Source organism: Hordeum vulgare, chromosome 6H, assembly GCF_904849725.1.
Source record: "Hordeum vulgare subsp. vulgare chromosome 6H, MorexV3_pseudomolecules_assembly, whole genome shotgun sequence".
Classification (NCBI taxonomy): domain Eukaryota; kingdom Viridiplantae; phylum Streptophyta; class Magnoliopsida; order Poales; family Poaceae; genus Hordeum; species Hordeum vulgare.
In genome coordinates this window covers 28887323-28902445 of record NC_058523.1, presented here as the reverse complement: position 1 = coordinate 28902445, position 15123 = coordinate 28887323, and the positions used below count along the sequence as shown (strand labels likewise).

The 15123-nt window shown below is 46.0% G+C and overlaps 1 protein-coding gene across 1 annotated transcript; it reads left to right on the top strand.

Moving 5' to 3' along the window:
- The first annotated feature begins 7458 nt into the window (after nt 1–7458).
- Nucleotides 7459–9410, top strand: LOC123402486 (GDSL esterase/lipase At5g45910-like). Its single transcript, XM_045096408.1, has 5 exons — nt 7459–7782; nt 7920–8135; nt 8234–8376; nt 8552–8825; nt 8954–9410. Exons 1-5 carry the CDS (start codon nt 7512–7514, stop codon nt 9217–9219), a joined length of 1170 nt encoding a protein of 389 aa, XP_044952343.1. The 5' UTR covers nt 7459–7511; the 3' UTR covers nt 9220–9410.
- The last annotated feature ends 5713 nt before the right edge of the window (nt 9411–15123 follow it).

Genomic DNA, 15123 nt, shown 5'->3' with positions numbered 1-15123 from the left:
CTATCATCTAATTAACTATATCTATATATCCCCAAAAAACAGGAAAAAAATGATATTAAGTACTTGGCGGCCGGGGTCTCTCCGGCGGGTGGGGCGAGGCAGTGCCGGGCCGAGGCCCGCGGGCGGCGTCAGGACTCGGGGAGGAGGCGCGGGCGGTGAATGGCATCAGGGGTATGGAAGACGTCGATCGATGAGGACGAGCAGAGCGTGAGGAGGCGAGAACGCGGCGTAGGGGCGGTGACGACGTCAACGAGGATGGGTAGAGGAGGCGCGCGGGCGGCCGACATCGGGAGCGGCGACAACGAGGACGAATTTAGGGACGGCGGCGTCGGGGCAGGGCGGCGGCGTCGGGGCAATGGGAGAAGTTGGGGGAAGAGATGGCAAAGTCTTGTTTATATACAAGGACCTTTAGTCCCTGTTGGTGGCTCCAACCAGGACTAAAGGGGGGCCTTTCGTCCCGGTTGGAGCCATAAACCAGGACTAAAGGTCTCCTTTTCGGCGGCCCAAATTCCCGCGGGAGGGACCTTTAGTCCGAGTTGGTGGGTCCAACCGGGACTAAAGGTCTATTTTCTCTATTTTGGTTAGTTTTGTTTTTCTAAATAGGACAGTTTCTATTAGACTATTTATAGTTTTTGAATGAATCTTTTTTGCTTTAGGTCAAAAAAAAATGCAAACTTTGTGTTAGTACTAGTAGTTTTCGAATTTACACAGTTTAAATATGAATTCTTTTGAAATTTGTGTGAATTACTACTTTGTGAATAACTTTATTTTAAAAATAGATTTTTTAGTGATTCTTTTTCCTCATGTTTAATATTAGTGTGTTTTATCATTGTACTAAATTTGGTAATTTTTAGGTTATTTTAAAATTGAAATGCCTTTGTAACACATGAGTTTTCGTCCGAAACCCTCTTACTTCGAAAGAAATTGTCCAGTTTGTACATTAAGTGCAGCCAGTTTTTGTCGTAACCCTCTCAACTTTTTAGCACATGTCATGTGAGTGAAATGATGATATTATGCCAAGTTTCAGCCTTTTCAGATTTCATTTATATTGCTTTTCATTTTCAAGTTCATTTAGCTAAAAAAACCATTAAATGTATGAAAAGTAGCAAATGAAGTGAGAAAGGGTTGGAAATTGAATGGTGCATATTGACCATACAAAAAGTCTGGAGTTGAAATAAGTTTTAAAAAATGAAATGCCTTTGTAAGAGATGAGTATTCGTCTCAAACCCACATACTTCAAAAAAGATTGTCCATTTTGTACATGAAGTGCATCCAGTTTTTGTCGTAACCCTCTCAACTTTTGAGTACTTGCTATTTGGGTGAAATTATGATACCATGCCAAGTTTCAGTGTTTTGAGAGTTCATTTGTAGTGCTTTTCAATTTCAGGGTCATTTAGCTAAAAAAATCAGTAAATGCATGAAAAATAACAAATGAAGTGAGAGAGGGTTGAAAATTGATGACGTGGCTTTGAATGGTGCATATTGAGCGCACAAAAAGTCTGGAGTTGAAATAAGTTTTACAAAATGAAATGCCTTTGTAAGAGATGAGTATTTTGTGAGAAACCGTGATACTTCGAAAGAGATTGTCTATTTTGTACAAGAAGTGCATCCAATTTTTGCCATAACCCTCTCAACTTTTTAGCACATGCTATGTATGTGAAATGATGATACCATGTCAAGTTTCAGCCTTTTCATAGTTCAATTGTAGTGCTTTTCGATTTCAGGGTCATTTAGCTCAAAAGAAATCATTAAATGCATGAAAATTTGTGTTTGCACCAAACCATACGTTCCTTGCATCCTCTGCAAAGTCCCCCCCACTTTCTCTCGGTTTTTCTCCACTGCAACCCTTCAGCGGGTACTCTCAACTTCCCGTCTTTCTTACGGTCTTCTTTGTCCATCGCATCAACTTGGCATGCTCTTTATTTTGGAACAAACGTTTCAACCGTGTTATTATAGGAGCATACCACATCACCTTGGCAGGAATCCTATTCTTGGGGTGCTGGCCCTAAACAGGTGGACATGCTTGACTTACAGTAAGTGCTATGATTCTTACAGATAGCACATGGACAACACATAAAACCATCCCGCTAGTTTGCCTCAGCCGCATGCAGAAAACTCTGCACGTCATCAATTAACTAGGGAGAGCGTCAGTCATCGTAAATCCATTGCCTGTTCATCTTCATTAGACAAGACCGAAAAGACAAAATTAATACAAGTTTATACATAAAGTTCATACACACTTATTCTCATAAAACAACATAAAAAAGTACCTAGCTAAAACATTTAAATGTAACAACAAATGCGATCAAGATTGCAACTAAGGTAACAATTGATCTAATAGCATAGTGATACCAAGCCTCTTTATTTACGACATATTTTCTAATCTTTCTAATCTTCAAGCGCATTGCATCCATCTTGATCTTGTGATCATCAATGACATCGGCGACATACAACTCCAATTTCATCTTCTCTTCTTCAATTCTTTTCAATTTTTCTTTCAAATACTCGTATTCTTTTTCAACTAAATTTCACTTCTCGATAAGAGGGTCGGTTTCAATTTCTGGTTCACATACCTCCTAGATAAAAATATCTATGTCAACTTAATGGGCATAATTGTCACAAACGAGAAATGCAACAAATAGTTATAAAAGAGAATATACCACATCCGAATCATAAACCGGACGAGGATCGATGGGGACGGATATCAAGACCATGGCACTATGTATAACAAACAATCGTACAAGTAAGAAAACTATCTAACTCATACAAATAAGATTGTTTTGTCTAAAAATGATAAAAACAATAGGATCACCAAGGTGGTGCGGATGACGAGACGGACCGAGCGATCGACGGTGGTTAGGACGGGGACGGGAAGGTACGAAGTAAACCACACCTATAGAGATGCAAACTAAGAAGTTAATTTGAGCTCAAATTGCATATAAATCAAATAAACTCCCACATAATTACTCCCAAACTAGAACCAACGAATCACTGTACTTATAGAGCATTGAACGAGCTAATCTAGCAATGAGAGATGAAAGGACAAAGTTGCTAACCTTTGTGAACACTTGAATAGATGGAGTGCCTCAAATCTTGACAAATTTTGACGAAAATGGAGAGATGAGCTCTAGAGAGGGAAGAGAAAATAGAGAATGGGGAGGATGAGCTCGGGCTGGAAGAAGCATATATATATAGGGATATATTTAGTCCCGGTTGGTGTTATAAACCGGGACTAAAGGGGCTCGCAGGGCCCCAGCGTGACACCACCCCTTTAGTCCCGGTTGGTAACACAAACTGGTACTAGAGGTTCCTCATAAACCGGTACTAAAGCCTAGCCTCGTGAATCGGGACTAGTGGCAGCATTAGTCCCGGTCCAAAAGACAACCGGAACTAATAATTCGGTCCAAAGGCCTCTACTAGTGTGAGGGGGAGGTGTTAGATGTGTATAATCCCTTTTTTATATATCCCCATTGTATAAGAGGTTTCTTGCACTTTTATCACATATGTATACGTATTGGCATTTGGCCCCTCTGAATGTCAGATGGTCATTCTCTAACACGTACTTTGTTTGAACATTGAATTTTGTGAAAGTTCACCTGCATAAATAGTACTAATACTTGTTGTTGGAAAGAATTAGTTTAATTCTTTCCAACAACAAGTATTTAGAAACAGACGAAGTATCACACATATCACATGCCATATGTGTTAAGTATCGCAAAAAAGAAGTATCACACCTGACGTAAGACGCATGACGGATGTATGGAATGACAACCTGACGTAAGACGCATGACGGATGTACGGAATGACGTAAGACGCATGACCGATGTATGGAATGACCCATTGTGTAGTTCAGCTTTTGGTGAGGTTCACATAGGAAAACAAGATGAAATAAGAACATGATGTAAGGAACGAGCTGTTATTGGCTATGTTATGGCTGAGGAATTTTTTCTTGTCTGTCGTGTAATCAATGCAAAGAATTGTGACTTACACCTGAATGAGGGCGTGTTACACGTGAATGTGCTGTTGCTATCAAGGTATGCCGTTGGAAAATGTAAATAAACAAGAATAGCTACACTAGCGCTATTGTGTGGACTGAGTCTTCAGCAGACGAATGCGAGACTCAACACTGCCATTCCAATTAGCTCAGTGCTTCCAGCTTGTAGAAACTAGTGCCCACAGTAACAGTGTAACACTATGTACTCCTTCCGTTTCAAAATAAATGTGATCGTTTTAGTATAAAATTTATACCAACTTAGTATAAAATTTGAGTCACTTATTTTGGGACAGAAGACGTACTATATATAGACAATCGGGGTACATACAGGAATCCACCATTGATTTTAAAGCGCGTTGATCGAGTCGTGCGTTTTGTCTTATTTATCTCCACCAGAATCCTAACGGGCTTAGCCGAGTTTCAAACCAACCCGTTCGCAAATTACTAGATTCAATTTATGTTTAACTATTTTAGATGACCTTACCCCGTGTAGTTTGTTGGGATCATATAAAATTCAAAATTCAAGCAATGCTTACCCTCACAACGTTCCTTTTGGACGCACCAATAACCATCATGGATTTCGATATATTTTACCTACAACGTGGCAATCATTTCCTTGTTTGGGAGGAGATCTCCATCACGTTGTGTGTCCAGTATTATCCCAGGAGATCTGGTAGTTAAGCCATCGGATTCATCGGCTTTTCAAGATGTCAGCAAAGAATCAAAGCTCATATCATGGTGTGGAGTTGAAGTAGCTATTATGAAGATATGAGATGATTCAAAGCGAAATATTTATTAAAAGCTATCCAACTAACCAGTACTTGACGAGAATGGCATTCTGGCACCCTGGAGCCATGGAGGCCGAATTTTTTTAAAATATCAAAATTCAAAAATTCTGATTTCAAATTTTTTTAAACTGTACAATTAAACAAGTGTGTGATTCGTGTGTGTGTAAAATTTTAGGCCAAAATACTTTGAGACGCGATCTGTACAAAAAAGATAAATTCGTGGTTTCGAAAGATAAATAGTGTAATGTGTTTAAAAGCTCCAATATTGTCTTTTTTTCATAGCCCTCATTTCAACGTATTTAGTTCTGAAAATTTGCACACTTGTATATTATACCTTCATCTATCTGTTTATTTTTTTCATTTTTTTTTTGAAATGTTAAAATACAAATTTTCATGAAATTTGAAGTTTGAATTTAAAGGCCTCCATGAAGCTCGGCCTTCAAAAGCAATTTCCGGTAGTTGACGTTCATTCTTAACCAGTGCTTACAATGTATTTGTATATGTAACATTATGTACTATGGATGTGTGCATCACATGATGCAGGGGTCCCTTTTGAAAGAACAAATATTGTACATATAGATGGACAAAATGACAGAAGCAATTAAGACCGCATCAGGGCAAGTTGTTAAATTACACCCTATCACTACCAAATGAGCTAGTATATTCACGTGCGTACCGGTATAAGGTTATTGTAATTGCAATACTCCTCCTTCAGCCCGAGGTCCATCGGCGCCCCCACCACATTGATCCCCACCATTTCTCGATCTCACTGATCTCACACTGATCCTCTACCATTGAACCTTATGCTTTCTTTAGAGAAAGGAGAACCCCGTGTTGCTTCGATCGAAGCTCGCCTTGACTCGCGATTGCTGACGCTCCCGCAGCGCCAAAGCCAGTAAGCATTGCTTGTCGGCCTTTCAGCCTCATGCCAGCCTTGTTGCTCCTTCACCACGACGGAAGATCCCGTCTTGGGCTTGTTGCTCCCTCGCTTGAAATAGTTATGTGCCAGGGATTGGTACACTGCCACCAAGCTATCGGCCTTTGAAAACCTAAATTCGCTGGCCATGTGCTATGAAATGTACTCAGTAATGCATAATCATGTACTCCCTCTGTAAGAAAATATAAGAAGATTTAGGTCACTAAAATAGTGTTCTAAAATATCTTATACTAGCTCCATAAAGTAATATAAGACATTTTAGATCACTAAACTAGTGATCTAAAACTTCTTATAGTACTTTACAGAGGTAGTATTTGTTTACTGAGTAAGTAATTTTCAATAAAAAAATTGCATGGTCTAATTATGCAGTGCCAAGATTTTTGAAAGCTGAAGAGAGAAAAGAAGATTCAGGGGAAGGGAGCTCGGTAGCTAATAGCTGAGATTTTTTTTAGGATAACTGAATATTTCTTAACCAGCATAGGTTACAAACATAGCACATACACAACATCGACTAGAGACCACAAGAGACCAAAGGCGTCCCAACACAAAAGCAAAAGACCCCCAAAGAAAGAGAAAATACAATCCGGCCCCCTGGGGGCCTTAAAAGCTAGAAGAGCCAACACCAGCCGCCGATCGTCGCCGTCGCTGACGAGGCGAACAGCAAAGGAAGACGCTGGAAACCATCAAGCCCCGAGCCAGGGCACACAATCACCGAAAAAGGATTTCTGAATCGAAGAAGAGCCCCAACGCAAATGACGAGACATAGCCGCTATGGCATGTCGACCGGGGAACGTCCCCGTGCAAATCCTCGACTCCAGCTCCGGCACCTCCGTTGGACGAAGTCGAAGGAGAATTATCAGATTTGCCGCCACAAATCACCACCGGAGTATTGAGCCACCAAGTTTCTCGCCAGCCGCCCCGGTCATCACACGGGTGACCAATGCCGGCCCGAGCACTCCTTTATAGGACTCCGCCGGATGCGTGGTTTTCACCGAAAGCCGCATCGTCCTGATCTTGCGGCTAGCTGGAGCCGCATGGAGCTTTGCCATAAAGACGTATGCCGTCGCCGCTACTCTAACGGAGGTCCTCAATCCCTTCACCGGAGCCCTCACCGCGTCGCCGACCATCCACGTGAAGAATCGACGACGGATCTGGCTCGAATCTAGATCCACGGCCGCCGCCATGCCCACCATCCATGCGTTCGTCGGTTGCCACCGCACTGCGAGGGAGCCACCTTGACCGTGGTACGAATCCCCCAGCCCGAGGTGCCCCAGCCGCCTCAAGGGGTTCCCACCGCCTCCTCTTCCCTCAGCGCCTTGGCACCGGACGTTGCCGCTACCACGGCCAATGCCGATGGCAGCGGTGGCATGTGGGGATGGGAGCACCAGGACTCGATCCCCCTGGGCGCCATCCTGGGGTGGCGGCGCGAGGGGGTCTGCACCAACTAGGGATGCATACGAGCATTTTAGTATAAGTATCAAGATAAACAAGGTCTTCAAAATATTTAAATGAGTATCAAGATATTTTTTATGAGTAGTTTCACCACACACCAAGCTTAATTCTCAGTAAATGAAGAAAAACCCCGATACATCACATCTTAATTGTAAGAATTAAATTCGGCTTGTTAGGCTGCAGCATATCCAATCAAAGCTCTCTTTGCAGGACTCTCAGAGAACTCGAGCGATGGGATATGAGTGCACACAGGTATTTCTCGTATATATAAATACCTGAGCATATCAGCCACATAGCAGAAGCACAGCTTGCCAACCAATTCAAACTGTGCACCGCAACTATGGGGCATGACTCAGCCCTAAGGCATACAGCCTTCCTCCTCCTCGTCCCTCTCCTGGTCAGCGTATATTACGCTCAGGCCAACCCTGGACCTCGCTTGATCCATTCCATCTTCAGCTTCGGCAACTCGTATGCCGACACCGGCAACTTTGTCAAGCTCGCTGCTCCTGTGTTTCCAGTCATCCCTTTCAGCAACCTCCCCTACGGGGAGACCTTCTTCGGTCACCCCACTGGCCGAGCCTCCAATGGCCGCATCGTCATGGACTTTATTGGTATTTATCCTTATGCTTCTGTCCTTTGTCTCGAGTTAGCTAGCTCTCAGTTTTTGTTGGAGAGTACGCTATGGATAGAAGGTTGTGTCTACTACGTACCAATTTCTGGACTTATGATTGATCAAATAATTTGGCAGCCGAGGAGTTCGGGCTCCCTTTGGTCCCCCCGATTCTCGGTGAAGAAAATAACTTCACCCATGGAGTAAACTTCGCTGTCGTCGGCGCTACGGCACTCGACCTAGCCTACTTCCACGAGAAGAACATCACGAGTGTGCCGCCTTTCAACAGCTCCTTGAGCGTGCAGCTCGACTGGTTCCAGAACCTCAAGCCCACGTTGTGCTCAACACCACAAGGTACCAACTCCACTCAGTTATACATTTATATGTCATGCATGATGTAATCTTGATTGCATGACAAATTGGCAATTAAATTATGTTCTGTCCATCTTCAGGTTGCAGAGACTTTTTCAGGGGATCTCTATTCTTTATGGGAGAGTTCGGAGGGAATGACTACACCTTCATCATGGCCGCCGGCAAAACCTTGCGCCTGGTATACGTGCAAGATGTCATACAAGCCATCTCAGAAGGCGTCGAGGTACCAATTGTTTTGTCCTGGGCCTGGAAGGCAAATTATATATAGGAAAAGTTATGGTAGCCCCCGGGCCCCCCGGCACCCCCTTATCTTGTTGCTTGGTTTAATTTTCTGACCCCAAACACGCTAACTAAGCCTATGGGAAATGCTTGCCTTTGTTGTATTGTCTTGCATGCAGCAAGTAGTTAAGGAGGGAGGCAGGTACGTTGTGGTGCCGGGGCAACCGCCGATGGGGTGCATTCCCATCATCCTGACCTTGTACGCCAGCACGAACAAGACCCACTACGACCGCCGGGGGTGCCTGATAAAATACAATGCTCTAGCGCGCTACCACAACAGACTGCTGGTGGGGGCCGTGTATCGGCTCCGGATCAAGTACCCCGCGGCCAAGATCGTCTATGGTGACTACTACACGCCAGTGATAGAGTTTCTCAACGAACCAGCAAGATACGGTGAGTTACAACAGATGATTGAATGACAAAACACATTTTTTTTAAAACTGTTTGAATTGCTTACCACATGTGTGTCATGTGGTACAAAACACATTTTTTTAGTAGTTGCTGATTCAGGGACGTCACAGGGTTTAGTGCTTCGTCGCGGCTCCACGTGTGCTGTGGCGCAGGTGGGCCCTATAACTACAACATGACTGCGGCTTGCGGGTTGCCTGGCGTGAGCGCGTGCGATAACCCCGCCACGCACATCAACTGGGACGGCATCCACCTCACGGAGTCTGCATATAGGCTCATCGCCACCGGTTGGCTCTTGGGGCCCTTACGCACACCCGCGCCTATTCTCAAGGCCATGTCAGGATCTCTGGATCTCAAGACATCTTCATCAATCTTATAAATCAACATCTTCAACCGACGGCTGCAACCTCTACTCTGCATGTATGCTACTTGTTCAATAAACAAGCTCCACACTTTCTAGCTAAAGTGTGTCTGCGCTTATGGTTATCATTGTGTGACACTCATATAATTGCTGCAAAAATATAAATTAAAGCAGTATGGTATACGTATACCATGAATTCAGGTGCGCTATTTCCTTTCGATATGATATCCTTTCATGTATGCCTTCGATACTACAACTCGCACTACTAGAATTGCCATTATTTCCGAGTTAGCATATTAAACTCGGTGAACTATTCGTTGAGTTTTAAACTTGGGGCACAACACTCGGCTTGACGGCCCCTGGCAAGCGTTACTACTGTCGAGTGCTATCTATCGCTAACTCAGTGAATACATAAACAATGTTAACCAAGTTCTAGTTAGAAAAAACTCGACGAACCACACTCGCACACTAGACGGGCCATTAACGGAATTGCCATGTGACACAACTCTCTGCCTAGTCTTCTGTGGCTAAACTCTGCAAACAAGGGTCAATAGGAATGATCCACGTGCCAGAACAAGTTAACAAGTGTAAAATATCTACCGAGTTGTTTATTAAGCGGAACTATGTAATTTGTTTGTTGGGTTTCAAACTCAGCAGTCTAATGTCCAATAAGGGCTCACTGCATGGCATGCCATCATTACCCACTTTCAAACTTTGTCCAGATCTTCAAGACCACAATTGGGCAAACAAATTGCCGAGTTTGAAACTCGGCAGTCTGTATCCAATAGGGGCAGACCGTGTGGAACTTCGTCATAACCCAGCGCCCTAGTTCGTCGAGTTTGTCACAAAAGAAATTGGGCAAACATTTGTCTGTACACATAGTTTTATGGGGAAATGAACTCAGCGACTATTTGACGGCCAACCGAAAAATGGCGGCTCTACCTCCATTATCAGGATGGGCCATTATCTGAGAAGTGGAAGGCGCCAGACATACGCTGTGAAGAGACGGTTGGTCCAAGACTCAAAGAAGGCGACTTGCGGCCCGCATAAGAAAAGAGTCACCTGAAATTTCCTTGCGTGAGAGACAAGGCGAGTTAGAGATAGACCGGCTCACGGATTGTAATGGAAGTTGGACTCTTGTAAACCTAGAGCCTCGCCCTATATATAAAGTTGAGTCTATAGGGTTGAGGGGGTTAAGTTAACATCAATCGAGAGCTAGGTCAGGTGGATCCGCACCCTTGTAATCAATTCCCACAGCAATATACACATAGCAGGACGTCGGCTTTTACCTCAATCTGAGGGGCCGAACCTGGGTAAACTCGTCTCCCGTTTTCCCGATCAACCCCTTTGAGTCGCCACATAGCTGCGATGGCCTCATCACTAAGTCCTTTCATGAGGAAATCTGCCGTGGCAAAACCACGACAGTTGGCGCCCACCGTGGGGCCTGCGCACGGTGGAGTTAAGTTCTCAAAGGGAGCCCTTCCAGGGTTCGGGAGCTATGCGGTCGGCCTTATGACTAAGAGTCACCGCGGGAAGTACTACATCGACAATTCAAGCTGGCGTCCCGAGGCCGGTTCAATCGAATCCGGGTACCGGGTCCCCTTCGGCAAGATCCACGTCTTCATCCGCAAGATCGGAACGCCGGTTCCCGAGCCGGACATCTGCACCGACATCATCGAGCCGGCTCGGCTCGCCCAACCCGCCACGCGTCAGCATAGGCGGCATCGCGTCTTTGTCGTCTTCACGCAAGGAGTCGCCCTCCCAGAGGAGCCGGAAGCTGGCGGTGACACCCCTATCAACTCTGATGGAGAGTCGTCGATCGGAGACACCGATTCAATCTGCCCTCTCCATGAGGGAAGGCTGGGTGGTTTTCCTGAGGCAACAATCTCCGAAGAACCACATGAACACCCCCGCCAAATTGCCATCTATATGGCAGGAGCCACGACGGCTCAGGACCAGCCAAACGCGACAAACGCGAACGGGACCAGCGGGTCAGGCAAAACCCCAGCTCATGCCATGTTAGATCTAATGGCAGAGATGTCAAAACTCATGGCGATAGTCGTGACGGCTGACAACCAGGCGGAGGTTAACGCCGAATTGGCTAAACTTCGTGAAGAGATGACCCAGATACAGCGCCAGATTGATGCAGAGAGGACCCGGATAATGGATCAACAAGCCCAGATCGACGAAGAGGAGGAGCGTCTGAAGTTGGAGGCATGGCGACTTGAGCGCCGACGAGTTGTGTCGGAAGCTGTTTATGAGAGAAGGCGCCACAAGCACGTCCCGCCCAACCTTAATGCAAACCGCCTGTTCAGCAGCCTGCAAACGCCCGGAGCAGATCGCAACCCGCCAGGCCAAGGCGATCCACATGGGGAGATCATTAAACAATCGATGCAACCCCCGTTGAATCCACAGGAGATTCAGCACTTCCAAACACCTCAGGGTCACTTCTCCAATCCGAGTTGATGGACACCCTCACCAGGTATGCTTAGTCGGACGGGACGAAGGACGCTGGCTCTGATGACGAGAAGGTTACTGAAGCTAAAAGAGGAGATGGAGGCAAGGGCCATCTCCAACATTCTGGGCACAATAATAACCAAGGAGGTCACGGGAAAAGGAGACAGAAGTATGGCGTGTCCGATTTCGTTGCTAACACCAAAGCCGGGCCACGAAATCAACGACGGAACATGAATAAGGACAGTTTCTAAGACCGAGGCTTCACTAGGAGGAAGCCACGCAATTACGAGGAGATTCTCAAGGTACCTTGCCCCAAGCACAGTACCCCTGGTGCCTCGTCTACTCATTCTTGGGAAAGTTGTTTTGTGATACAGGAGTTTCGCCTTCAGGCGTCTCAGGGTCATCAAGGAGGCGGTGAAGGAGCCTAGCAGGATCAGTTTGGCCCGGGTAGGTCACGTGGCTCCTCGTTCGGTGATTTGAATCAAGAGCGAGGCAACTCGCGTTGCAATGGTGGACGGTCATCAGGCCCAGGTGGACAGTAGTATAACGACCGGGGCATGTTCCAGTAGCCAACCAACCAGGGCGAGTTTCAGAGCAACCCTAATAGTTGAATGGCGGACAATACCATGTTTTTACCACGAGCACTTGCAAGAGAGACAAGAAGGTAAGGCAGAGGACTGTCAGTATGGCTGAGCAGGTGGTTCCCAGATACTTAAATTGGTCAGAGCATCCTGTGACATGAAGCAAGGCCGATCACTCGCCTCAAATTGATAACCCTGGCGAGTTGGCGTTAGTGGTGGATCCTCAGGTTGGAGGGTGTCGTGATTTTGTCACGGCAGATGTCCTCGCGAAAGGACTTAACGAAGGAGCCATCGCACGTTGGTGGCAACTCAAAGGGGGTGAGCGAAACCGAGACTCAGATTTACCCATGTTCGGCCCCTCGTGTGGAGGTAAAAGCCTACGTCCTGCTTTGTGTAGATTGATGATGGTTTCGATTACAAGGAGGGCGTAACTCGCCTGACCTAGCTCTCGATGATTTCTAACTTGCCCTATCTTCCCTAGGGACTCGCCTTTATATACAGGTCGAGGCCCTAGGGTTTACAAGAGTCCTAGACACGCTCCAGATCATGGTTTTCCATATCTCTAAGTCGCCGTGCTTTCCAAGACTGGAAACCTCCTTGGCGGCCTATCCTCTGTATAGCTCCTGAACCACCATCCGGCTCCTGGGCCCCCTGGGCCAAGGCTTGTATTACCAAAGGATGAGTCGCCCCTTCAGTGACCCGGCCCAGTTAGGCAGGTTACACCGCAGGTAATATCCCCAACATTAGGCCCCAGATTGTCTTGAATTTATTCATGCCAATAAACTTCCGCTCATTTTGGGGCGACTTGTATTACTCCTATCTTTTGACGAACGACAAGCTGCCATCCATCATGAATTGTTTGAGCCGCCAAGCAGTTTTTGATGACATCACCTTATCCCTCCAATTTCAGGACTTAACGACACAACCACCCAACGGATTTTTCTCACCGCCATTTATTTATCCCAAAAATCCAAGCGCCATCATTACAAATTTCAGTTTGTCGCCTCTATTCTCGTGCATGCCGCCTCGATTCCAGTACCTGGCCTTTAAATAACCGCAGGGGGGAGTGGGGGTACCGTCACCTACCCCCACTTCGACTTCCTCGTCAACCTTCGTCTTCCTCGCGCCAGCGCTCCCGTCTCTTTGCCGCTCCCGAAGCTTCGTCGCCAGCCATCGCGGCCCGGACGTCTCCAGGCCAAGCGAAGGCGCAGGATCTACCGCAAACCTTCTTCATCCTCTTCTGGGGATCGTCCTCTTTTCTCAGGTAAGCAATTTTCCCCATTAGGGTTAGACCTTGCCGCCATGTTCGTCTAAGTTTATCTCTGGAATGCAACGATGATCCCCTTTTCACTATAGATCCATCAACCATATTTCCGATAGATCCTTCGTAGTAGTAAAGCACGGTAGCATCGCCGCATATGTTGGTCATTTTGATGTATTTAACTTATAGATTCATGAGGCACCCCTGTCTCTTTCGTGCGTTCGTAGTCTTCGCAGCTTAGTTTAGGCATTATCTCCTTAATTTGATCCACCCGTAGATCTGTATTTCATTGCTTGCTTTTAGAAACTTGTTTATCCCACTCCGGAAATATCCCCAAGGAAAGAATCTTTTCTGAATCGCCACTCGCCATCTTCCACCACAACGAGTTAGAACATTGCCAAAGCTACGCTTTTGACCGCCAAAGGGCAAGTCATAACACCTTCGTAGACATACCATAAATCGCTCAACTGGCGAGTTAGAATATCCTCATATCCAGGTTTTTAGTCACCTAATGGCGAGTCATAGGGCCTTTACAGTCATATCGTAGATCTCCAACTGGCGAGTTACCACGTTTTATGGTCCTTAATGAGCCGCCTTGTTTCTTATTTTTTGTAGTCATGGTTAGCATCTCAAAATGCGATTGGCTACCAACCAAGATTAATGACACCTTTGTTGAGAAATTTGTCAAGTCGGGTCACCTTGATTGTAAGGAAGTCATTGGTTAGTGGACCGCTCCACGCGAGGTGATTCCCAATCCCGCCGAGGGGAAAGTAGTTATTTTCATTGATCATCTTGAACGGGGCTTCAAACCGCCCGGGTCAAAGTTCTGTAGGGACGCTCTACATTTCCTCAATGTTCACCCTCGGGATATGGGACCCAACTCCATCAGCAACCTCTGTCAATTTCAAGTATTTTGCGAGGAATACCTGCAGATAGAGCCCACAGTTCCATTATTTTGGAACTTCTTCCATCTGAACCGCCAGACCGAATTTTCCAACAGGCCCAACTTGGAACACGGGGGGGTCAACATCCAGCGGCGCCGCGAACGTGGGTTTCCGTCTATCCTCCTGTCCAGCCATCTCAAAGGCTGGGCCGAGTCTTGGTTTTATTGTCGTGACACTTCTCCTCCCGGTGAGAACCCACTTCCGGGTTATAGAGAAGATCACTTACCCATGGACTTCAAGCTGCCAGAGAAACTTACCGAAGAAGAAGAATCGGAATTCATCCCCATCTTCTCCGAGCTGCGGTCTTTGACCAATAATGGGCTCACCGGGGTTGACCTATTTCGTTGCTGGGTGGAGTGGAATATTCTTCCACTGAGTCGCCGGAATGGTCTGATGTGCGAATACGATGGCAGCTTGAACCATCCGCAATGCTTTGGTCATAAAAGACTCCCCGAGAAAGACATTGTTGACATAATCAAGAAGTTAACCGGCGAGTCTTTGGAAAACTGTGCCAAGGTCGGGCTCAAGCCTTTCTGCCTCACCAACCTGGCTCCACCGATAACAATCTAAGTCGCCTCCTTCTACCTTTCTCAACGTATGCGCCAGTGTTCCAGGTTTGAATTTTGATTCTATCCACCAGAAAGGTGACCGCCCAAAAAACAACTAAGCCACCATCGAA

What these genes read in the sequence shown, in the direction of transcription:
- LOC123402486 (XM_045096408.1), top strand. Translation starts at nt 7,512, where the DNA reads ATGGGGCATGACTCAGCCCTAAGGCATACAGCCTTCCTCCTCCTCGTC. An exon ending in GTTGTGCTCAACACCACAAG is followed by an intron (nt 8,136 to 8,233) that starts GTACCAACTCCA and finishes GTCCATCTTCAG; the next exon opens with GTTGCAGAGACTTTTTCAGG. An exon ending in CCATCTCAGAAGGCGTCGAG is followed by an intron (nt 8,377 to 8,551) that starts GTACCAATTGTT and finishes TCTTGCATGCAG; the next exon opens with CAAGTAGTTAAGGAGGGAGG.